General features: G+C 39.7%; 2 protein-coding genes across 3 annotated transcripts in view; one reads left to right on the forward strand and one right to left on the reverse strand.

The window, feature by feature from the left end:
* Nucleotides 1–15,847, forward strand: TDG (thymine DNA glycosylase). Of its 2 annotated transcripts, none has more exons than XM_014076152.2 (10): nucleotides 1–107; nucleotides 5,657–5,799; nucleotides 7,615–7,847; nucleotides 8,550–8,619; nucleotides 9,196–9,331; nucleotides 9,415–9,497; nucleotides 9,584–9,678; nucleotides 10,094–10,265; nucleotides 10,597–10,725; nucleotides 13,752–15,847. In XM_014076152.2, exons 2-10 carry the CDS (start codon nucleotides 5,709–5,711, stop codon nucleotides 13,877–13,879), a joined length of 1,137 nt encoding a protein of 378 aa, XP_013931627.2. In that variant the 5' UTR covers nucleotides 1–107; nucleotides 5,657–5,708; the 3' UTR covers nucleotides 13,880–15,847. The 2 variants fall into 2 exon arrangements, with proteins under 2 accessions (XP_013931627.2, XP_013931626.2); XM_014076151.2 differs by lacking the exon at nucleotides 1–107 and adding an exon at nucleotides 127–295.
* GLT8D2 (glycosyltransferase 8 domain containing 2) overlaps nucleotides 15,723–23,443 on the reverse strand; it is a 14,493-nt gene continuing 6,772 nt past the window's right edge. Inside the window, exons 5-10 of the mRNA XM_014076153.2 lie at nucleotides 22,525–22,642; nucleotides 20,905–20,989; nucleotides 20,570–20,682; nucleotides 18,884–19,050; nucleotides 18,229–18,341; nucleotides 15,723–16,367 (exon numbers count right to left, since the gene is read on the reverse strand). Coding sequence (XP_013931628.1) covers nucleotides 16,195–16,367; nucleotides 18,229–18,341; nucleotides 18,884–19,050; nucleotides 20,570–20,682; nucleotides 20,905–20,989; nucleotides 22,525–22,642 — 769 coding nt within the window. The 3' untranslated portion in view covers nucleotides 15,723–16,194. The remainder of the gene's footprint in view (nucleotides 16,368–18,228; nucleotides 18,342–18,883; nucleotides 19,051–20,569; nucleotides 20,683–20,904; nucleotides 20,990–22,524; nucleotides 22,643–23,443) is intronic.

Genomic DNA, 23,443 nt, shown 5'->3' on the forward strand with positions numbered 1-23,443 from the left:
TCGGAACTCTGCTTTTGTGGACCTCTCTTCTACTTTCGTATCTCTATCGGCTGGCTACTCCCGGCGTGCTGAGAGCTGAAGGAGGGGGCGCGTGGCGGCGGCGGAAGGTATATAAGCGCGGAGTGGGAGAGGGGCGCGAGAGGGGCTGTGCGGGGAGGGGGATTTCGGCTGGCTTCGGCGCGTCTTCCCCGGCCTTCCCCCGAAAGAGGCTCATTGGCCGGCAGAGTGGACGGCGGGTGGTAGTGGCGGTGATACACCAGAACTCGGAGATGGAAACCGAGGAGCCAGGGACCAGGTATTCGCGGGGAGGGGGGGGATATTAACGCTGCTGGGGAGGAAAGGAACGGCAACACCCACCCACCCCCGGTGGGCGCTTTCCTGTCGCCGGGTTGGCGGTTACTACAAAGGGCTTCCGGCTGAGCTCCAGAGGAAGGCCGAAGCCTGGATTTCCTGGGTTTTTAGGAAGGGAATTTTTTTTTTTTACTGGATCTGGACCGCAAAAGTCCGGACGATCCTCAAAGGGAGGGCAGCCTATTCTCCTCGTTGGCTTCCATTTCTTTGCTGCTCTGGAAGGCGGCAGATGATGATGATGATGATGATGATGATGATGATGATGATGATGATGATGATTCGCACCAGCAGCCAGTTGTTTAGACTAGATTTTGCAATTATTATATAATTTATTCGTTAAACATGAAACTTATTATTATTATTTCTTTTATTCATTAAACATGAAATTCAGTCAACTGAACATTTAAATATGTGTCAGAAATACCATTGACTGGTGCTAATGGTCGATACGGGTTGCTGCCAGCGTCCTAGGTATCAACCAACTATCTTCTTAAAATGTATTCTGTTCCTAGTAACAGTTTTTTGCAGTTCCGATGGAAGCTGCAATTTCTTTCTGTTTTGTAAAATTCTTGGACATGGTACCAAGTGCCCCGATGACAATGGGTATCACTGTTACATGTTTCAGCCTATTATTATTATCATTATTATTATTATATACTTTATTCATTAAACATGAAACTCAGTCAACCGAACATTAAAAAATGCATCACAAATACCATTGACTGGTGCTAATGGTTGACATGGGTTGCTGCCAGCATCCTCAGTATCTACCAAGTATCTTCTTAAAGTATACTACTACTATTATTATTATTATCATCATCATCATCATCATCATTATTATCCTTTCATCAAGATCTTCCCTAGGATCTGGGATAGGCAGATGTTGTTTAATAATATTGGGATTGTCACAAGATGGAAGCTTATACAGGTAGAACTGCCCAATGCCAATGGATAGAGGGGGATTTTGTCAATTGCTAATAATGTTCAAAATGTTTTGGAATTGCACCTAAGGCATCTTATTACTTGTTGGTACCATCTTTGCTTTCTTTTGCCACAGTCTTTTTATTTGCAGGTCTTTATCTCCAATTCTTTCTCCTCTATAGTATTTTATAGCAAAATCCACCATCCAAACTTGTTTTGTCTTCTTTATCAACATGGTTAAGCCTGCAAGCTTTGAGCGGCAGCTGCTTGTCTATTTGAATTCTAAAGTCCCAGAGTACCCCAGCTTCTTCATTCTCAATAATTTTGTCTGTTTTGTGGTCCTACCAGTTCTTGCTTGCAAACAAATCTTATTTCTTGAAAATGTTCCAATGTATCCTTGTTCTACTTTGCCAAACCATTTTTGTAGCCATTTTGCAATTTTCTTGCAGCATTCAACTAGGTGGCTCATCCCTTCTTCAGCTTCTTTACATTTGCTGTCTGTTGCTGTCTTCTCAATTCTAGTTTTATATGCATTTGGTCTTTTAAGGCTTAAGCCAGAATTAGCCCCTCTGTGAAAAAGCTTCACTGCTGTTAGCCATTGTCAGGTCTTATTGTTAATCTGTTTTGCTTACTAGTTGTTTTTTTAAGTACTTACTGGCCATGTAATACTGTGCCTTGCCATGTCTCTTTTCTCTTCTTCATTTGGTCTTTCTTCAAGGCCAATTTAATCTCTGGTATTCAGTAAGCCTTCATGGTGTACTAGGTTCAATGCATCATCTTCTATATATTTTACCAGTGCTTTTTTTTTCTTTACCTGTCTGTTGTACTTGCAACATTCCATGGTCATCTATGCTGTTTGATAGAGTCTGTCAACTTTGTTGTGTGATTGAAGGACATGATTTTGATAGAGTCTGTCAACTTTGTTGTGTGATTGAAGGACATGATTTATTGTAGTTATTTTTCTGGGCTTCGTATTCTGGCCTTCTATTTTAGCTTGAGTCCAGTCCACTATTCCAGGTGTGTGCATGTGTGTTTGTGAGAGAGAAAGAGGAGCAAGTGAGGGCAGGGAGATTAGTTTTGAAAGAAAGCTACTGTTATCACTTTATTGTGATATTACAGTAATGCATTGAAAATCACTGTAAAATGGTTTAAGAATGGGATAAATATCTGACAAATGGTCCCTGTAAATCTTGATAACATTTCAGATTTGCTTTTAAATGATAAAACCAGAGCTTACGTTGTATTGCGGATGAGAATTCATTGTAAGAAAGATAAAATATAAAATACCATCCACACCAGACATACAGCTCTCTATGGAATCAGAACATCTACTGAAGGTTTATTCAAATGTGTTCTTTTAAAGATGTTCTTTTAAAGAGTATTTAGAAATCAAACGCTTCTCTGGGAGATATTTTTAAGATAAGCTAATATGGATGACACTTTACTTTCCACTAAGTATCCTACTTAGGGATGCAGTCAGAATGAAGAAAAAAAGGTTGACTTATTGCTGGGAATCTTATAATTCATTCTTCAAGTTGGCATTCCGATGTACTTAGATCATAGTAAGTTTAAAATTTAAGGTTCAGCAGAATTACTTCAGTTCAGAAATTTCAACTAAAGAGCACAGATCTGTGAATACAGTTCTGGATAAGAATGTTTGACCTTACATGATTCTTACTAGCTTGATTAATAAGAAGCTTTGATCCTATTTTCTTTATCCATACATAAATTGGTGGCAGGAAGTTTTGCTCTTTCTTTCCTGCTTTGCACACTTGGATATCTCTGCTTGCAGAACTTTTATTTTATAACTGCTTGGATTGGTGTAAATCATTGTACATGTTCATCGTCTTTATTTCTTAATACCTGATAAAATGCTCATAAGTTATGTAAGTAAGAGCACACTCCTATAAGTAGCACATTTTTAAATTAATTTCAGGAATCCATTCTGAAGGTAGTCCTTGACTTACAACAGTTTGTTTAGTGACCAAAGTTACAACAGAACTGAAAAAAGTAACTTATGAATATTTTCCTCACTTATGACCATCACAGCATCTCCATGGTCATATGATCCAAAGACACTTAGCAATTGACTTATATTTATGACACTTGCAGTGTCCCAGTGTCACATGATCACCTTTTGCGAACCTGACAAAGTCAATGGGGAAGCCAAATTCACTTAACAACAGTGTTCCTAACTTAACAATTGCAGTGATTCACTTAATATCTGTAGCAAGAAAAGTTGTAAAATGGAGCAAAATTCATATAACAAATGTTTCGCTTAGCAACAGAAATTCTGGACTCAATTGTGGTAATAAGTCGGGGACTAACTGTATTTTCTAACCATTTTAAACCATCAGGATGCATTATCTTCACCTGATAGGCTTACAAAAAGCTGACATGTAATTAATAAATTTCATTAAAACACAGCACAAGCAACAATAGCTTACTTTTCTTAATGGTGAATTTGGTGTTTTTTTTTTTAAATGTACACACTGGAAAAATGTGTCCTCATTAGGTTGTTGCTTAATAAAGTCATTCATGTCTTGCTAGGGGAAGACTTGATAAATATGAAACCACTGGTGAAAAAAGCCTAAGGCAGGAATAGCAGCTGGTGCATTGTCCCAAAACTGCTGAACTACAATTCCTAGTTTGCCTTGACTATTGTTCATGCTGTTAAAGCTGTTGTGAGTTGTAGCTCAGCAGTATCAAGATACTGCTGGTAGTAGCAGCAGTGCTACCAGCAAGGTAGAGAGAGCCTAGTTTTTAGCCTACATGCAGTATTCACCAGAGGGACAATGAAAAGGGCATAAACGCTATTTTTAATGCTTGAATAAACTTCTGGTTAGACGTTTCTTCAAGTAATCCTTTCTCAGCACTCTTAGCATTTCAGTCCCAGAAACAAATAAGCAACTAAAACTAATGATATGAAATATGTGTAATATGACCTGAATATGTAGTTTTATCCTTTAGTATCAGTTGCCGTTTCCAAACAATTCCCCGCAGAGTGCATTACTGTCATCCAAACTGCATAGATTAAAAAAACATGCATCTGTATGGCTCAATTTTTGCTATGTCATATCAAGCCAACCTAATAACTGGTGCAAAATAGTCTGGCCGACCAGAACGACTTGTATTTTAATAGACAGTCCTGGGCATAGGTGTTGTGGGCGTATCTATATTGAGACTTAAACTAGGCTTATGAGATCTGGACTGCAGAAACTGGATGGCAGTAGATCTATGGCTTTACTGTACCACATTGTAGACATTTGTACACATCTGTGTACCACATTGAATGGGGATCTAGTTTTTGCAGCCAAATCTGGTAGGCTTGTCTAAAGCATGCTGATTTCCAAATGTCAGTATATTTGTGATCCTGTAGCAGCAAGGATTATGTGTTAATACAAAGGTAGGGCAAATGAATTAGACAGCGGTGTCAAACCTGATTGCATTGTGGGCCATATTGTGATGCATTGGGATATTTTTTGCCTTTGCAGAATTGGGATGGGCATCACGCCGCCAGCCACCTATTTGAAGGCCTGAATTAGACAGTCATGTTGGGTACCATTCTCATCTATTCACATACAAATTTATCCCTGTCTGAAAGCATGCACATGTATGCATTTGATCCCTATCTTACTTCACTGATTTCCAGCAGTCTTATCCTTTGTGAGTTGGCTGATTACTTAATTTGACTCAGTTACAGGTAATGCTCGACTTATAATTGAGACCAGACTTTCTGTTGCTTAGGCAATTTTAAATGAATCATGCTTAATTCTGCAATCTTGCAATGATTGCTAAGTGAATCACAGTAGTTGTTAACTGAATCATGTGGTCCTTAAGTCAATCTGGCTTCCCCTACGGACTTCAGTTATCGGAAGCCAGCTGGAAAGGTTGCAAATGGCGATCATATGACCCAGGCATATTACAACTATTGTAAATACATATTAGTTGCCAAGCACCCAAAGGTTGATCACACAACTGTTAGGATACTGGGTTGGTTGTCAGTATGAGGACTAGTTGTAAGTCACTTTTTTCAATGCTATTGTAATTTTGAATAGTCACAAAACAAATGGTTATATCTCAAGGTCTATCTGTATTCCTCCATGCCGTTAATGTCAGGGGAAAACTAGTAATCCTTTTCTGCCCATCAGCTGACCTGTTGGAAGGGGAAGAGTGAGAGGTGTTCTGAGGCTGGATTATTTTTGGTTGTGAGCTCCACACAGTTTTTTGGCTGATTTTTGGCCATTCCTGATCTAATACATATGAGTTAAGAATTATACACGTTGAAATACATTCAAATCAGCTATGCAAATGTATGTCCAGTACTATGGGTATTTCCTCCTTAACTTACTATTTGATTTTTTTTTTCTTTTTTAAAAAAAAGATATTACACTCCTCTTCAACCAGCCTTTTATCCCTTTTCCTACAACCAAACAATGGCTGCAGCTCCTAATTTGGAGATGATGAATGAGCATGAAGGCCTTGAGGAAGTTTTGGAACCAAACATTGCTCAGGAACCTATTCAAGGTAATTTTACTTATTTATTTATTTTCCACTTGAAATATAGAGCACAATCCTGCAAACAATAATTTCTTCTGGAATTTGGGGGAATTGCAGGATTGTTTTCTTCTCAGAAATGATTCAGTTGTAAAGAGCTTTTCTTTAAGATAATATGCTTAAATAGGTTCTGCAATATGAGAGGCATAAATGAACCTTGATCTTAAATGTACAGTTTTTACTATCCTTGATGAAACGGCAAGCTGTATGGAATTTGAGGCTCATTAAGTGCACAAGCAGTATTTCAGAGTGAGGAAGGCCGGGGGGGGGGGGGGGGCTAGTGAACACCCAAGGCCTTCTCGAACCACTGATATACCTCATGTGCTCCCCACAATTACTTGCCCCCCCTCAACCGCTGCACCAGGTGACTTTGTGAAGATCTAGCAAGCAGTCTCCTCTCCAACCTCATGCGCCCCACTTAGTTCCATTTGGGCATTCACAGACTTTGCCTGGCAGGTTGCCGGCCAAAATGGAGCTTCTGATTGGCAAATCCAGCCCTCCAATGTGCCGTTCAGCTCTCCACGGGCCTCTCCCAGCCTATTGCAAGCTGAAATGAATCCGGCCCCTGGGAGCTCTATTTCAGCTTATAATGAGCCTGGGGAGTCCCACAGAGGGCTGAACGGAGCATTGTAGGGCCGGATGAGTCCCTCGGAAGGTCACTTTCAGCTCACAATATGCCAGGCAAAGCCTCTGGATGCCCGAACAGAGCTTCTGAGGGGCAGATCCTCCCCTCAGAAGCTCCATTTCGGCCAGCAACATGCAAGATGAATGTTGCAGAGCCTCTATGGTTGTTCGTAAGGGCGAACAACTGCCGTGATCCTACAAGATTCGTAGTTTCTGATCTTGTTCGTAAATGCTAGGGGGCGCTTATCTCATGACCCGACAAAAGCGCGCCAACAAAACCGTGATGTCATCACCGCGCCGACAACAGCGCGGCGACAGAAGGGCGCTTTACAACAGCACGACGACAGAAAGCCGATTTAAGTTAAGGTTAGGGTTAGGTTTAGGGTTAAGGTTATGTTTAGGGTTAAGGTTAGGGTTAGGGTTAGCTTTTGAATGCTAGTAAAAGCATTTTGCTGAGCGCTTCGGAAGGCGCGGATTTGCCCTCCAGGGTTATGTCGGCACTCTAGGGTCGCATTTTGCTTAGCTCTTCAGATGGCACGGATTTGCCCTCCGCGGTTATGTCGGCGCGGAAAAGGGCTTTGCGGTTTTGTCGGTGAACCGCTTATCTCGTAACTTTGAACGTTTGCTAAGGGAACACTCGTAACCCGGGGATTACCTGTATTAGTTGGTTTCAGAGACATTTTCAAGTGTGATTTGACTCAGTTTATGACTTGCCAATTGCTAGTATTTGGGACAATTTAAAGATGACAGTACTTGTTTGAGGTAAAGATGTGGGGGAAAGGGTCAAACTTTAAGCTGCTTCTTCCTGTATGGATTTTTTTAACCTTAGGGTGATGGTTCTTCAATACACTAAGAGGTTTTTGAGGGTTTTTTGAAAAGTAGTCCTCTAAGGAATTGCTGTGGGGTGGGAAAGCCCAAGAAATTGCATATTGAAGACAGTGATGAACAATGTAAGAACATGTGGGAGAAGTCGTGTGGGCTAGGAGAGACAATGAAGTTGCTGGTTAGATCTGTGGACCAAAATTTCTCCATTGTTATGTTGGAAATTGGTAAGTTTAACTGAAAAAAAAACCTTGATAAATTTGAAAAACATTTCTAAACTTAAAACATAAGAAAATTGTTCTACCTTCCCTATTAAATAAGATGTCTCCTGTCTTTCAGCAACTGTTAAAGGAAGGAAAAGAAGAAATAAATCTACTGAACCCAAAAAATCTGCTGCTAAACCTAAACCTAAACCTAAACCCAAACCTGTAAAATCCAAAGGGAAACAGGAAAAAATCACAGATACTTTCAAAGTCAAAAGAAAAGTTGATCGCTTTAATGGTGTTTCAGAAGCTGAGTTGTTGACCAAAACTCTTCCCGATATATTGACCTTCAATTTGGACATTGTAATTGTAAGTCAACCGTAAAAATAGTTTACCTGTAGATAGTGGTTATGATCAATTAACTAAGCAATTTCTTGATAAATTCTTGAAGGGTGTTCATGATAGCCTGTTGCGAGTCTTGGCTATGTTTTGGTTTTATATGGAAGTAATTGAGCTCTACTTTGATATTTAATGACCGTACAGTATATCATTTCTTGTTTTCCCTTGATATCTTGAAGAATTTACAGGACTGAATGACCAGATAAAACATGTTATAATTTGTGGAGATTGAAACTCATGACTCCTTTGTTAACTTTGAATTTGAATATATTGTCTTAATCTGATATCCTGCTTTAGGAAATCTAAAGCTAAATAATAAAAGGACTCAATTTAATGGAATGCCATTTAATGGATTTTCAGTGCAACAGGCACAATTTCCATCTGAGCATGTCTAAAATAACTATAGAATTCATTCGGTTGACGTGGACAGGACATGTATTAATGTATATGACAGTATTTCTGTAATGACATAATTTGTATCATTTGCTTAATGATGCCATTATGCAAATTATATAAATCACTATGAACAGATGAATTTATTGGACCATCAGGAGTGACGTATGCCCTATTTATCTAAGTGGTTTTACTTGTGTTGTAGTAGTTCTTTTCATTTCATCCAATACATTTTTATCATGAACAAAATTATGATTTCATTTATGTATTCCTTCCTAGATTGGTATAAACCCAGGTTTAATGGCAGCGTACAAAGGTCATCATTATCCAGGACCTGGAAATCATTTCTGTGAGTATGCCTTTGCATGCACTCTGGAAATTTTGTTGTAATCTAGAATTTTTTAGTTGTAGTAACAGAAAGCAATAGTTTACGACTGTAATCAAGATTTTGTTATTGCTAGAATAGATTAACCAATATATTCATATGTCAATGAAGGTAACTCAAACATTTCTTTTACATAATTTCAAAGCAAATAATGTGACAAATTGCCTGTTAGGACATACAAAAAAAACCCTGGATTTGTTGATACCTGAACAGGGAACCAGTAGACTGGACCAAGAAATGAAAAAAATATTTTGAACAGCGCAAACACTTACCATCAGGTTAACAAGAAAGCTGCTTGGATATAACTATGTAGACACCATAGAGCTTGATTCAAGAGAGACTTCATTATTTTCTTTAAATAATAATAAAGATTATGCTATATTATATTGACTAACCTCATTTTACATATGACTATAGTTGCTTTGCTATTTTTGAAAGTAAGAATAAATATAATTTAATAAATATAATTTAAAAATAAATTATAGAGTTTTGATATGTACTTTCCAGAAAATATGAAAAATACATTTTTTGGCTCCATAGGGAAATGTCTTTTTATGTCTGGGCTAAGCAACGAACAATTGAATCATATGGATGACCATACTTTGCCACATAAATATGGTATTGGATTTACAAATATGGTGGAAAGGACAACACCAGGTAGCAAAGATCTTTCCAGGTATATATTTTTTTAATCATACAGTATTTATCAGAAAATTATGGTCCTATTTTTTTATTTGTGCTATTTTGTCCTCTTTTCAGCAAAGAATTTCGGGAAGGAGGACGTATTCTAGTGCAGAAATTGCAGAAGTATCAACCTAAAATAGCTGTTTTTAATGGAAAATGTAGGTTTCTAAAAATGAGAGTTGGGCATTTTGTTGTGGTTAAGCACGTATTATATCTGATGGGTGTATTTCCCGTTTCACTATAGGTATTTATGACATCTTTAGTAAAGAAGTTTTTGGAGTGAAGGTTAAAAAATTAGAATTTGGACTACAGCCACATAAGGTTCCAGATACAGAAACAGTAAGTTCTTGTCTTTATTGGAATATCATTTTTTCACATTTATGGAAGGACTTTCAAAATATATTTATTTCAATATGTAAATCAAACATCTTGCTGTTTCTGATACAAGTCTTCATTTAAAATTATAATACAATACAATACGATACAGTAGCAGAGTTGGAAGGGACCTTGGAGGTCTTCTAGTCCAACCCCCTGCCTAGGCAGGAAACCCTATACCATTTCAGACAAATGGCTATCCAACATCTTCTTAAAGACTTCCAGTGTTGGGGCATTCACAAATTACTGCTATTCTCTTTAAGTTTTCAGAAAGACAGCCAAAGATCAAAAAGCTCTATAACAAACTATTTTAGTATTTGAAAATAACCAGGTTTGAAGACATAATTGGTTGCTTTTTTTCTCCTATTTTTTTGTACAGCTTTGCTATGTGATGCCATCATCCAGTGCAAGATGTGCTCAGTTTCCTCGTGCACAGGATAAAGTTCATTATTACATAAAGCTAAAAGACTTAAGGGATCAATTGAAAGGGGTTGCATCTTCTGCTGAAGTCCAGGAAGTGCAGTATACATTTGATTTGCAGCTTGCACAAGGTATTCCATGTGAAATCAAAATAGTAGTTATGAATTACTTAATATATCAAATCTTAAGAGGTAAATAACAATAGACCCAGACAGTTATTTCGTGCTATGAATTTATGGTTGACAGTTCTTGCATATTTCAGATTTAATGATTACAGAATAATGCAAATTCCATTGTGTGACTCCTTCTGGAAGGCAATTCTTATCGATAGAACAGGATATTTACAAGTTTTCAAGTTGTGATTTTATTTTATTCTGAACTAGGATAACTTTGACAAATGGTTCTGTGTTTAAGAATTAAAAACAAAAACAATTTCAACATTATGAGTCTGGTTTTATGCAGAGGACGCGAAGAAGATGGCTGTTAAAGAAGAAAAATATGATCCAGGATATGAAGCAGCCTATGGAGGTACTTATGGTGAAACAACAACCTCTGAAAATGAACAGTGTATCTTCCCCACAAATGGAACAGGTACAGCATGAAAAAATTCAAATTATGTTTTAATTTTAATCTATTGTCCCCAACTGAGAAGGCAATAAAATTGTTTCTTGGGCAAGCTGCAATAATTAGAATGCTCTGATCTTCATGACCCTCACTTACTTCATAATCCTTCTGCCAGTACATTGACTGGAGGCATGGAATAAAAGAAAGCAAATATAACTTCCATTTGTCAGTTTAAGAAATATTCATCTTTTGCATTGTATGCAGTGTTGTTAATTGCAAAGTAGTGTCCGACCCATTACGACCCCATGGACAATGTTTCTCCAGGCTTTCCTGGCCTCTACCATCCTCCCGAGTCCATTTAAGCTCACACCGACTTCTTCGGTGCCTCTAACCAGCCATCTCATTCTCTGTTGTTCCTTTCTTCTTTTGCCCTCAGTCTTTCCCAGCATTAGGCTCTTCTCCAGTGAGTCCTTCCTTCTCATTAGGAGGCCAAAGTATTTGAGTTTCATCTTCAGGATGTGGCCTTCTAAGGCAGTGTTTTTCAACCACTGTGCCGCGGCACACTAGTGTGCCGCGGCACAGTGTGAGGTGTGCCGTGGGAAAAACACTCGCCCCCCCTCCCCCCCAAAAATCGTTTTTAAAATGCCTCTGTTGGGGGGAATTCGCTTAATCTCCCGCCGCCACCGTCCATTTCACCCGAACCAGAGCTACGGCAAGCCCCGTGGCCGTTGCACACGTGTGCGATCCTATTTTCTCCAGGGGACGACGAGCCCGAGGGAGGGAGCTGCGCAAGGGTGGGGCTTGTCATTGCAGGCTCTGGGCTGACCCTGCCTGAGAGCAGCTGCAGCTGCAAGCCAAGAGAAATTGAGAGAGAGGGAATGTGCACGTTGCATGAAGGCAGCGGCGGCGGCGGAGGAGGAAGCAGCCCGGTGTCGCTGCTCGCCTTTCCCGCTCTGTGCGTGGGAGAATGTCTGTGTGTGTGTGAGCAGCCACCGACCTCTTCCTCGCCCGCGGAGTCGCAGGAGGAGGCCGAGCAGAAACACCCCCGCGTCGCGCCACCCCTGCAGGAGACAAGCGGCAGGAGACAAGCTTGCTGCGGGCCGGCAGCTCTCGGCTGGATGAGCGGCAGGATGACCCGTGTCAGCTGACCTTTTCGTCGGCAGGACTCCGTGGCGCATCGGGGGAGGCGATTCCTGTCTCCTCGCCCCGTTGGCTCTCTCCTCCACGCCGGCCAACTACCGTGTGGCTTGGGCGGGGCGTGCGGCATGCCTGGGATGCCGCTCTGCCCCGCGAGCGCCTCTGGGGCTGGAGACCCCCCCACCCGCCATCGCCGCCCGCCTGCTCGCTCCCGCTGCCGCGCCGTATGTGAGCCCGCGCTGGGTCCGACCGGCCGCCCTCCTGGACAGCCGGAGCTGCGGGGGAGACATTTCGCGCGGCGCATTCCGTTCGGGGCCGGTGGCAGGTTTCGAGCGCCGCCTCGCCGCGAGCCTTGACAGAACAGGACGCCCCGAATTGGAGCAAAAGGGGTGGCGCGCGACCTGATGTCCCGCTTGACAGGCAGCGACCCTGGAGCCGCGCCAACTGAGGCAAACTGATGTGGGGACCGGGAGCCCACAGCCCGCCCGCCCTCCGCTGGGGCACAGGGGCTCTCTCGCTGGCTTCAAGCCGAAGATGCCCAGCCCAGCCGACGGCTCCAGGGAATAAACGAAGGACCACTACCAGGGCCAAAGCGCCCCTCTCGTCCTCAAACGTCCAAGGGAGCTGCAGTCCCACGGGGCCAGGGTCCGCCAGGAGCCCTGCGCGGCTGAGAAAGGAGTCTCGTCCGCCGCCCGGCTCAGCCCAACCCGCCCCTTCCAACGGCCCAACCCGAAGAAAGGGAGGGAAGCGGGCTGGGGGGTGTAGAGGCTGACCACTGGCGGTGTGGGTAGCGGAAGAGAGATCCCCGTTTGGACAAAGGAGGTCCTCACCTTTGCTCTCCAAGACTGCCCCGGGCAGCCGCCTGCCCATCACCAATGCTCCCTTCCCTGGAGGAGGGGAACCCAGAGGCAGCCCAGGCTGCCAGGGCTTTCTCAGGATGGGACAAAGGTGCCGCTCCCCTTCCCTGATTGGAGTGATCAGCTTCGTGGATGTCACTTTGGCCCTTCCTGCAGCCCCTTCAACCTTCACTGGGCAGGGAAAGATCCTTCCAAGCTGACCGGGCAGGGGACCCTCCCCTCCCCCCCCACTGCTTGGGTCCTCCTTTCTGTCTTCTAGGCCCTAGAATTACTTTATATATAGTCAATATAGGCACAGAGTTAATTTTTTAAAACATTTTCTAATGGTGGTGTGCCTCGTGATTTTTTTCATGAAAAAAGTGTGCCTTTGCACAAAAAAGGTTGAAAAACACTGTTCTAAGGAGCAGTCAGGATTGATCTCCTCTAGGGCTGACCGGTTTGATTGCCTTGCAGTCCAAGGGACTTGCAGGAGTCTTCTCCAGCACCATAGTTCAAAGGCCTCAATTCTTTGGCACTCAGCCTTTCTTCTGGTCCAACTTTCACAGCCATACATTGCAACTGGGAAAACCATAGCCTTGACTATACACACTTTTCTTGGCAGGAGGGTATTAATTTAGTACAAAGGGTGGTTCAAAATGTTCTTGTGTTGGAAATACAGAAAGCAAGTACAAGAGATTTGGCTTTTGAAGCCAACACCACTTCTAGTCCTGTTTCTTCTCTACAGTGTGGGAATGAGAAAAATTGCAAAAATATCCTCAAGGAGAGAGCAGGAGTCTTGGATTTTTTCTTCCGAAATTGGAGCCTTCTGTCCAGTCTCAGAAGAGGAATTCCAGCATAGGCTTTGAAGCCTGAAATTGTGTCCCAGAAAGCCAGAAGATTTGCTTAGGTTTTTTTTTAAATTCCTAAACATAAAAATTCATTTTGAATTCACTATAAACACATGAACAGCATAAATGTTATAAAATATGTGCTTCTATATTCTTCATGCATTTTGTATGTAGTTGTGCTCCTTGTTCCTCCTTTAATTTTAGCAATTGATGAAGGTTTCTTTTTATGCAGCAACCAACATGGAGTACAGCAGTGATTCTTCCGTTCCTAATGGACAGTGGATGATGCAAACTTTCACAGATCAGATTCCGGAATTTAGCCTCTCAAGAGCACAAGAAGAAGGGAGAGTCAGTACTTAGAATCAACTCTATATTCTACAGTCATTTTTTTAATGCAGTGGTCAAGAATGGTACCTCAGTTCCCCAACTGAAGCATTTGAATAGCATTGTACCTCTTTAGTTTTTCTTAGAATGAGACATTTTTGGTAGATGAATTAGGTTAATTTAAAGAAGTGTCCTTTGTTAGAGAAAATAATTCTCTCCCCATTATTTCTTTTTTTTTTTTTTTTTTGGTACAAAGTTTTATAGCTAAAATTATTCCATTTTTGCCGTTTTAGCCAAGTGATTTCTTGTTTGTGATGTCCAATGTTGTTTTAAATCCATTTTTTGTAAGATACTCTGTGAAGTTATATTTTTAAGATATCGGTTTTGGGATATACCCTGTGTGTGCTCATTTATATGAATTAAAGGGCAGAAATGTTGATTTATCAGTTACCAAACAGTAACATAACAAGATAGTAGAAATGCAAGCCTATCCATTAAGAGAAGTTATTCAGACAGAACAGGTTAGTTTACCTCTCTTTCCCCAAAAAGGACTAGATTCCTAATTCTCTCTGGGTCTTGTCACTGGTAATCAAATGTGAAAACTGCCTTTTGAAAAATGTGGGGGGCAAGTCACATTTACCTTTAAATTCAAAAATATTTTTCAGGGACCCAATTCTGTATTTTTTTTATTTCTGTTTATCATTCTTTCAGCTTCATTCCCAAATTATTTTAGCTCTGAGTTACTACTGGATATGGTGCTCTCTGTAGGCATATGTTACAACAATTTCAGTTGGCATTGCTGGTGTCAACAAATGGTTCACTTTGAGTAAAGCAATGCTTTTCTATGCAGTTGATATAACTACTTTTGTATTTATCGCTCTAAGTTAGGCTTGGAGAAGGAAAGATAGATGTGAAAACAGGAGTTGCACTGTTTTTATCTATGACACTCCACTGTTCTGCTTGTGGAGGATATGCACTCTGTTAGACTATTCTGCATGATGTGCTAAATTTGCAGTGCAACAGTTTGTGACCATTGTCTTTTTAAAAGCATAGTTCCTACTGAGAATGTTTGTGCTATCTATGCCTTCTTTTCTCCTCCAGCCTGTTTTCTGTTTGAGAGGTAGAGATAAAAGCAATAAAAGAAGTAAACAAAATTTTTCAGAATCTATTGGTTAGGTGCTTTAGATACTTGAATTATGTACTAGAACTCTATTTCAATGTGTATATAATTTAGATTATCTAACTACTTCACAAATAGCTGGAAATGTTTAAAATGTTAGGAAGTAGGGTTGTATGGATCAATTTAAAATCAAACCATAGCTTGCTAGTCACTTTGGAATTTTTCCAGAGTGTTTTGATTTCTTGCTCATTAAAAGATGAGCATATTTATGACCTGCCATAAAATAATGTACATTAATCCTCCAAGCCAATTCTTTTTAATATTAAGATGTGTATCTAGTTCTAATCATGTTGGTTAGTCTCTGTGGAAACTCCATGTCAATAATCTAGTAAATTCATTTGCAGCACAATCTTATGCATGTTTATTCAAATTGAGCTCCACGATATTCAACAAGGTTTACTTCCTAGTAAGTGTGCTTAAGATTGCACACTTATGTGTCACTGTTTACATGGATACTTTTTTGCAAGTGCTTGAAGTGCCTTGCATCAGGGATCTGGAACACTTTTTTTAAACAGAGAATTATCTTGCTGCCGATCATGCATAGTTCACTATTATGATGTGAAAAGGGGATGACTTGTTTTGAAAGAAACATCCAGGTTAATGAGATGTGAATGCACATCAGTTCTAGAATATGGTGCTTTAAAATGTATTTAATATGTCTGACCTGCCTTTTTTTTGTGCAAAAAAACCAAGAACAAATTCTTATAATATTTTCTGGTGCTTTATTGTAACATTGTTTAAAAGTCAATGATTAATTGTATTGGTGTTGTTACAACAAAGCAATTTTAAATTATTTGAAATAAAATAATGGATGCTTAATTTTATTTAGCTCAATTTTATATATAAAAGATGCACTTATGGCAAAAAAAAATATTCAGAAGTATTACAAACTATTTTGGTAACTTCTTATTTACAGAATTATTTAAATAGAGACCTTGGTGATATAAAGATTGTTTCCCCTAAACAATGTTTCAGTTTCAGCTCCTGCTAAAAAGATAATAGTGTGCATATTTTGTGGCCTCATTGCACTTGTGGTGAAGTTTCATTTTGCCGCTTCTATATCATAGGATTCAATTACAATCTTATACAGTAGAGCCATGTTCACTATAAGAGGTAAATCCCACATACAACCATGATCATGCTGAAAACTGTTCCTGATGTCTTGGCATAATTAGTTGTTAGGACGAATCAGTTTAAAAGTTCCGGAAGGGTCAGGAACAAACCACTTTTCCCAAAAGTCAATGTGTCCACTAGGGTAGCCCCAAGGCTTATATCTCCCATTCCAATGAAGCAACTTGGCCTCCTGAAGAAAATGCTCTGAGTATCTAGCATCAGGACTCCAGCCTATTGGGGGGGGGGGGGGGAGGGGGGAGGGAAGAAAAGTATCTTTGGTCATTTTTTTTTACCAAAGAAAATATTTTGCTTAAGAATAAATTGTATGTAGATGGCATTTAGTTAAATGTGTTCAATGCTAAACTGGGCTTGTATATCCTGATCTAAGCTATGTTGAATTCAGTGTACTTTGGGATCTGTAGGCATAGTAGTAAATACTTGTGGAAGGTAATATACCTTTATTCACACAATGTGTGAGCTGTGCAGCCATATAAATCTGTTAAATAAATGAATACATACATACATAAAATCCATCAGTCCTTTTCAAATGATGCTAGGATTTTTACAATTCCAACCAAACGCATCTCAGAAGCTTACAGCCATATAGAGATATGACTGTAATGGAGCCTGCAGAGCCAGAGCCAACAACTGTTGTAACATAACAGTTGTATATTGCAAAAATCATTAAATTAAGCAGCTCAACTAATGACCGTCCCATCCCATCTCTCCCCAATTAATCATTAAACAAATGTGCATGAAGTAAATGGAGCATGGAGTGCCTCACAGGTGGGGAAGGCCTTTGGAAGCTTAGCAGAAGCCCAGACCCACCTACCCTGGACCCCCAAGGCCTCCCGCACCCTCCGAGAAGTCCTGTGCTCTGCTTCCCACCCCTTGGGTCCCCATACGCCTTTCCCCACACCTACCAGGTCCCCTTAGGCACGATTCTCATCGCACCAGGCCAAACACCCTCCTCAGTTAGCTTTTGAGGATCTTCAAGGCCTTCCAGAGGGCTAAAAGAGATTGCTTCATTGCACTGGCATGATTCCACGGCGTTTCCACTGGCTGAATTGCATTTTGGTATTGCCACCGCTTCTGGAATAGCACCATGTGGTCCTGCGATAAAGCAATCCATTTCGCTGTCTTAACGTGGTTTGCACAGTGCTGCAGAATCTTTCTATAGCTTTCAGAAACTTCTGCAGTGCTGTGCAGACCTCATTAGGGCAGCAAAATGGACCACTTTGTTTCCAGGCTGCATGGCGGTGGCCAGAAGCAACCGCCATTATGTTCTGCCCAAAACATGGTAGCCACTTCTGGATGACTACCACATGACACAGAGACAAACTGCATTGCTTTGCTGGGGTCTCAATAGCCCTGCAGAAGCATCCTGCAGCATTCAGAAGCTTCTGCAACACTACAGACCTTATTAAGGCAGCAAAACAAAGTGGTTTGTCTGACAGCCACCATTTTGTCCCCACCCACAAGCAGGCAGAACAAAATGACCATATTCAAGTTGCCAACACATAATCCAGGAACACCATGGCCTACCCTCCTTCCCCAACATGGGGTCTAGAGAGCTTCAAAAGATAAGTGAGCTGGGTAATAGCTATGTGAGGAGCAGGATGGAATGATGGGGGGAGAGGTGGGGGTCACTGCAGTATCCCTGTGGTTGGCTGTAAAGTTGAATGACCACAGGGTCCAGCCATTGTAATTTTGAAATGACATAGCAATTTGGGGGCATCTGTTGTAACTTTAAATATTCCTTAAATGATATGTAATATATTGAGGACTACCTATATTCAACAGATATAATAACATTATTCCTTTGTTGTCTTGTAGCAACTGAGGTGTCTATACTAAAGTACATAATATTCTGTACTTTTATAAAAGTGGCACAATTTACTAGCAGAGGAGAATACTGTGCTGAATATTATGTGTAAGTGCAGCAACAATATACATGATCATAAACATTCAGTTGAAGATGTCTTACATTTTAATTCTTAAACTAAACTATCACAATGCAAACTTTTAAAAAATAGCTTAATATAATCAACAAAAGAAAATAAAAACATGCTTTATCAGAAACAAAATTTACCTAAATGTCGAATATGCCACAAAGGATTAATAGTTGTATATCTTCCATGGAAAACAATGAGCATTGGAGAAGTGGCCACACCTCCTGCAAGAGTGCTGCTATATAGATTTTCTCTGAAAAAGTTTTTTAGATTGTCAAATGGGTAGAAGCTTTATTTTTAAAACCGCTATTTTACTAAATGGGGATGCAGTAAATAAAGCAAAATACAGTTCAATTAGAACCGTAGAGAAGTAGAACACAATTTGAAGCTCGGTACTAGTAGGTGACTGGGCCAATCATGCACCGTCACACTTTCACTTCTAGGTAAACTCAACTTCTTTAGCTTAAAATTTGGCTTTTTTGTTTTTAATCTGAGCATCATCAGAAACTGATCAAACTATTGGTTTGCTAAACTAAATACATCCATCAAAATATGCAATATTGTTCCCATACTTAGTTCAAACACTAATATAGTGCTATAGTCAGAATGACTTTTGAGCTAGTGCAAATTAAATACATTCCACAGAGTATTGATACCGTACTAGTCTTTGTGGTGGGAGTCTGAATGTTCATAGAGCAGGATAAAATAAATATGGCATGCAATCATCACCGGTATATTACCAAATAAACTCAATGGGCAACCTGTTCTTGCTAATAGAGGACTATTGGTACATACGCTACATTTTTCTGCATCCATTTTTCTAACTGCTTCGTGATGCGTTGATGCTTCCATTCTGTCATGTTGGCCACAATGACACCCGGATTAAACGTGCAGGTGCTGGGACTTATACCCAGATCTCGGATTGTTTCCTTTCGATAATCCAGGAAGCCCATATAAGTGTTCTAGGGAAGAAAGGAATATCGAACCTCAAAACTGTGTGTGCACAGTCAAGTAGCCTTTTACTACTTGAGGCAGTACCCCAAATATGGGCTAAGAATTTTTAAAAAATGTAGCCAGGATAAACATTAATTTTGATTCAATCAGGTTACGTTTAAGTGTTATGCAGTTTATATTACCTTCATGTATTTAGTTTCCCTTTTCAATAACAAGTAGTATACTAAAATTTGCTGGCAGCTTTGGTGGGCATGTTTGGGCCCAGATCCAATCATTTCTATTTAGTATGCAGAAGAGCAGATAGAGCAGAGATATGGTAGCACATGGTTAATTATGCTCGTGCTCAACCTGTCTCCCAGAGTTTCTCTCCCAGAGAAATAGAGGGCACATCCATGGAGACAGTTACTGATCATCCACAGCAAAGATATTTGAATAATTAATGCCTTTAATAGTACATGGGATATGCTGCCTGGTTGAAATGATCCTATTAAATGCGATGGTTTGAAAAGTCTAATTTATTTATGATGTGTCATCAAGTTTGTGTCAGTATTCTCCTTGATAATTTGTTCCTAACCTGGTACTTCAGTTCTTCCAATGGTACTGAAGACCCTAGCGTAGTCTGTTTTAAATTGAGGAGAGATGCCACATTTATAAACCTTTAAAAGCAGGCAGCATTCATAAAAAATCTCAAGCCCGTTTTCCGCCTCAACTTCCTTCCCTTATAGTATTAGTGAAGCACAAAACAAAATAAAACAAAGTAACTAGTTACACTACTGCACATTCCTGCACTAAAAATATATCTAACATTTGACTCTTGAATAATCTATGTAGATTTCTGGACATCACTACAGAAGTTCTTCCAAGATCGCTTTATTATTTTTTCACTATCCCAGTATATCCTAGAGTCGAGATGGTGAACCTATGGCACGCGTGCCACAGGTGGGACGCAAAGCCATTTGTCAGGGCACGCGAAATGACTTCTGGTTTGCTCATAGGGTCATTTTTTGTTCCCCGGAGCCTTCAGGGAAGCCTCCTGAGGGCTCCTGAACGGTCCGGAGGGCTAAAATCAGCCCTACAAGCAACCCGGAAGTGACTTCCGGTTTGCTCGTAGGGTCATTTTTTGTCCTCCAGAGGCTTCAGGGAAGCTGCTGAAGCCTCGGGGGGGGGGGAGACTATTTTCGCCCTCCCCAGGCTCCTATAAAGCCTCTGGAGTCTGGGGAGGGCAAAAAAAGCATGCAAAAAATGGGGGCAGCGCCTGTTATGCGCACGTGCGTGCTGGGGGGATGTCCCGCATTGCATTATGGGTGCGGCACGCGCACACACGACCTCCCTGCACTCCCCCCACTTATTGCACACGAACCATTGCTGTCCTACAGCCTTGTATTCTGGAGGCCTTTCATCCAAATGTAAGCCAAAACTTTGAATATTAACTTAGGACAAAGCATTTTTTAAGAAAGCACAAATATAATTTCTCCCCTACCACCACCTAAGTAAATAATATGTTTTAGAAATGTCTTTGTTTTTTACCTGCATTCCTACACTTCTAACCATTTCATGAGTTGAAGGTAGATCACAGTCATCTGAAAAAGCTGCAGCATGTCCTCGGGTTAACTTCGTATCATATAGATCTTGAATGTCTCCTAAAGAAAAAACTAGGTTGTTTCCTCCCTCAAGAAATGTTATTATCAATTGCCTTTATATATTCTGATATAAAACTTTAAAAGCCTCTAGGAATTTTATTATAAGTTCTTTGCGGCTACTTTCAAACATTCACATGTATAAGACAGAGCAATGTTGTAACAATGATATAAATATTTTGGAAATGCTGTATTAGGAAAAAACAGGATTTTTTCATAACTTACCTTGTACAATCACATCATCATCAAGGTAAATCACTTTTTCATGTTCATGGGTAAGTAGAGGGAGGTAAAATCGAACAAAGTTTAGCTGTTGAATGTTTTAAAAAAAATATTAACAAAGTAGACAATACAAATTCTTTGTATCTAGTTTACTAGATAGTATTATTTAATGTAAATATCACAATGCTATGTGTAACCACCGCCACAAACAAGCAAACACCCATGTAATGTACACCAGTGGAATTTTGGTTTGCATGCACATTTGCATGTTGTCAATATTATTTACAAAAAGGATTTAACTTAAATCTGCTGTTGCTAGTCTTATTTCTCTTTTTGTCCTCATCTTTGGGCTACCGAAATCTACCATCTCTGGTGTTTAAGAGATTATCTGCACATTTCCCTATTGACTGCAGTTTTTGGCAAGAAAAATAAAGAGAATTTCAGAGCCCTTCAAATGCATTCAACTTTTATAGCCCCCCGAACATTTTTTCTAGCATTCGAGCTGAACCTGCTTTTCTCTAACATAAATCCATTATTTCATAAATCCTGCATTTTGGGAAGATGAAAGGTGATAACTGAAGGCCAGTTTGGCTCTAGTCTAGTAGTTAAGGCACCAGGCTAGAAATCAAGAGTGTGTGAGTTCTAATCTAACTTAGGCATGAAAGCCAGCTGGTGACTTTGGGCTGGTCACTCTATCTTAGCCCAACTCACGTCACAGGGTTGTTGTGGGGAAAATAGGAGAAAGGAGTATTAGATATGTTCACTGTCTATAATGACAATAAAGGCACAATAAAAAAAACTTTTTAAAAATTGTTTGATCTTTGGTTTCTATATTTCAGTGTAATCCCATTGGTGTCTTTTTCAACTCATTAAAGTGTGCTGTTATATCCCCTCAGCCTACTCATTCCCAGATCCCTCAAATTATTTTCAGTTTCTAACTCCTTGGACACTCTTATTGCCCTTCTCTGAACCTATTTCAGTTTATCTGAATCCTGAAAAATAGTGCCCAGAACGGCACTTATACCCAAGGTTGGGTCTGACCAATGCAAAGTTGGGTGGAATTATTACTTCCTCTGTTTTTGCAATTAAATTTTCAGTGTAGCAGCCTAAGTTGGCATTTGTATTTTAGCAGTCATATCAATACTAGCACATTGTAAGTTTATGAAAGTCACCATGTGTGAGTAGGTGGCAATATAAATTTTCTAAATAAATAAAATAAATTATAATGCAAAAAAGCCACCGCTGCTTTAAACTGTTGCAATCAGGTGCTCTATTCACTAACACACATTTTTTATCTTAAATATGAAGTGCCAACCTAATCCTATTAGCTCTCTTACTCAATTCTGCTTCATCAGCAAGTCTGATTGGCATTTCTTCCTCCTCATCCCAGTCTGTAGTAAAACTGTTGAAGAATACACTGCTAGAACTAAGGTTAGTAGCATGTTTTTAAATTTTATAATTTTTCCTTATTAGCACATTTAAAATTACATTTTAATATGAACTGTTAGAAATCTCTGGGACTACATACAAGACTTTGGATTAGCATAAGCAGTTCTGGAACTTCAAATTATGTGCCTCCTTTCATATGTTTCATATCTTATAAAGGAAGTTTTGCATACTCACAGGCTGAAGTAATTCAGGACGTGTTGCATCTGGTCTGATTTTCCCTTTAAGCACCATAGGATTGAATTCCACAATTTTAAACTTGATGTCTTTTAATTTAGAGTTTTCAATCCACTGCCTGAACAAATAAAAGCATGTTAGATTTATAAAGCAAAAAATACAGAGCGGTAAATAGTTGCTATTATTCTTTCATTTCATAAACCTTGGTCTGAGCATTGTAGCTTATCTCTAACTGAATATTGCTCACAGCCTAAGTAGCAAATTGCACGTTGTTGTTATTATTAATGCTATAAAATGAGACATTTTCTGAGTACTGTATATGACATTCATAAATCATTTAATCTTTACTAAGGTAGACTTTAGATAAAAGTTTCCATATCCAATTTAAATTGGCCCAATAGCACTTGTTCTAATTGTTTATTAGTGCATTAAGTTTAGAAATCATTTTGAATTGTGTAATTATACACACTAGCATCTGAAATATGGTAATGACCCAACAACTTCATGTTCTTTCAGCTAAAAAGAAGACTTCCAGATGGATGATGCCTTGAGCCAGGGATCAAATAACACAGTGCAGCTGTTCAGTTTTCCCCTCCCAAACTAATGTTTACAGTACTGTACAGAAAGACAAAAGACAGAAGTGGGATGGATACAGAGAGGAACAGCTTTTTAGTAAGCACTTAACTTTTAATTTAAATTACTTTTGTTTAGTTTAATGATTGTATTTAGTAGCCTTAATTAGTAATTTTAGTGTTTAGTATCAGAAATTCTAGTATTTAGGTTAACTAGTGACTTAAAGCCTTGGAATCTAGTAGTCTCAAAAATCGATTCATGATACAAGGGAATTTTAGCTTCAAAGCTGTACCAAAAAACAAATCTGAAAAGAAAGAGCAAAGAGAAAAATAAGTCTGAGTTTTTG

Source organism: Thamnophis sirtalis, unplaced genomic scaffold (assembly GCF_051295495.1).
Source record: "Thamnophis sirtalis isolate CommonGarterSnake01/CBP01778 unplaced genomic scaffold, rThaSir2_p1.2 scaffold_9, whole genome shotgun sequence".
In the NCBI taxonomy this organism is placed as follows: Eukaryota; Metazoa; Chordata; class Lepidosauria; order Squamata; family Natricidae; genus Thamnophis; species Thamnophis sirtalis.

Excerpts from the sequence above, each read along its gene's own strand:
- TDG (XM_014076151.2), top strand. The coding sequence starts at position 270 with ATGGAAACCGAGGAGCCAGGGACCAG. Across the intron at positions 8,620-9,195 it reads AGGACCTGGAAATCATTTCT|GGAAATGTCTTTTTATGTCT; the intron begins GTGAGTATGCCT and ends TTGGCTCCATAG. Across the intron at positions 10,726-13,751 it reads CTTCCCCACAAATGGAACAG|CAACCAACATGGAGTACAGC; the intron begins GTACAGCATGAA and ends CTTTTTATGCAG.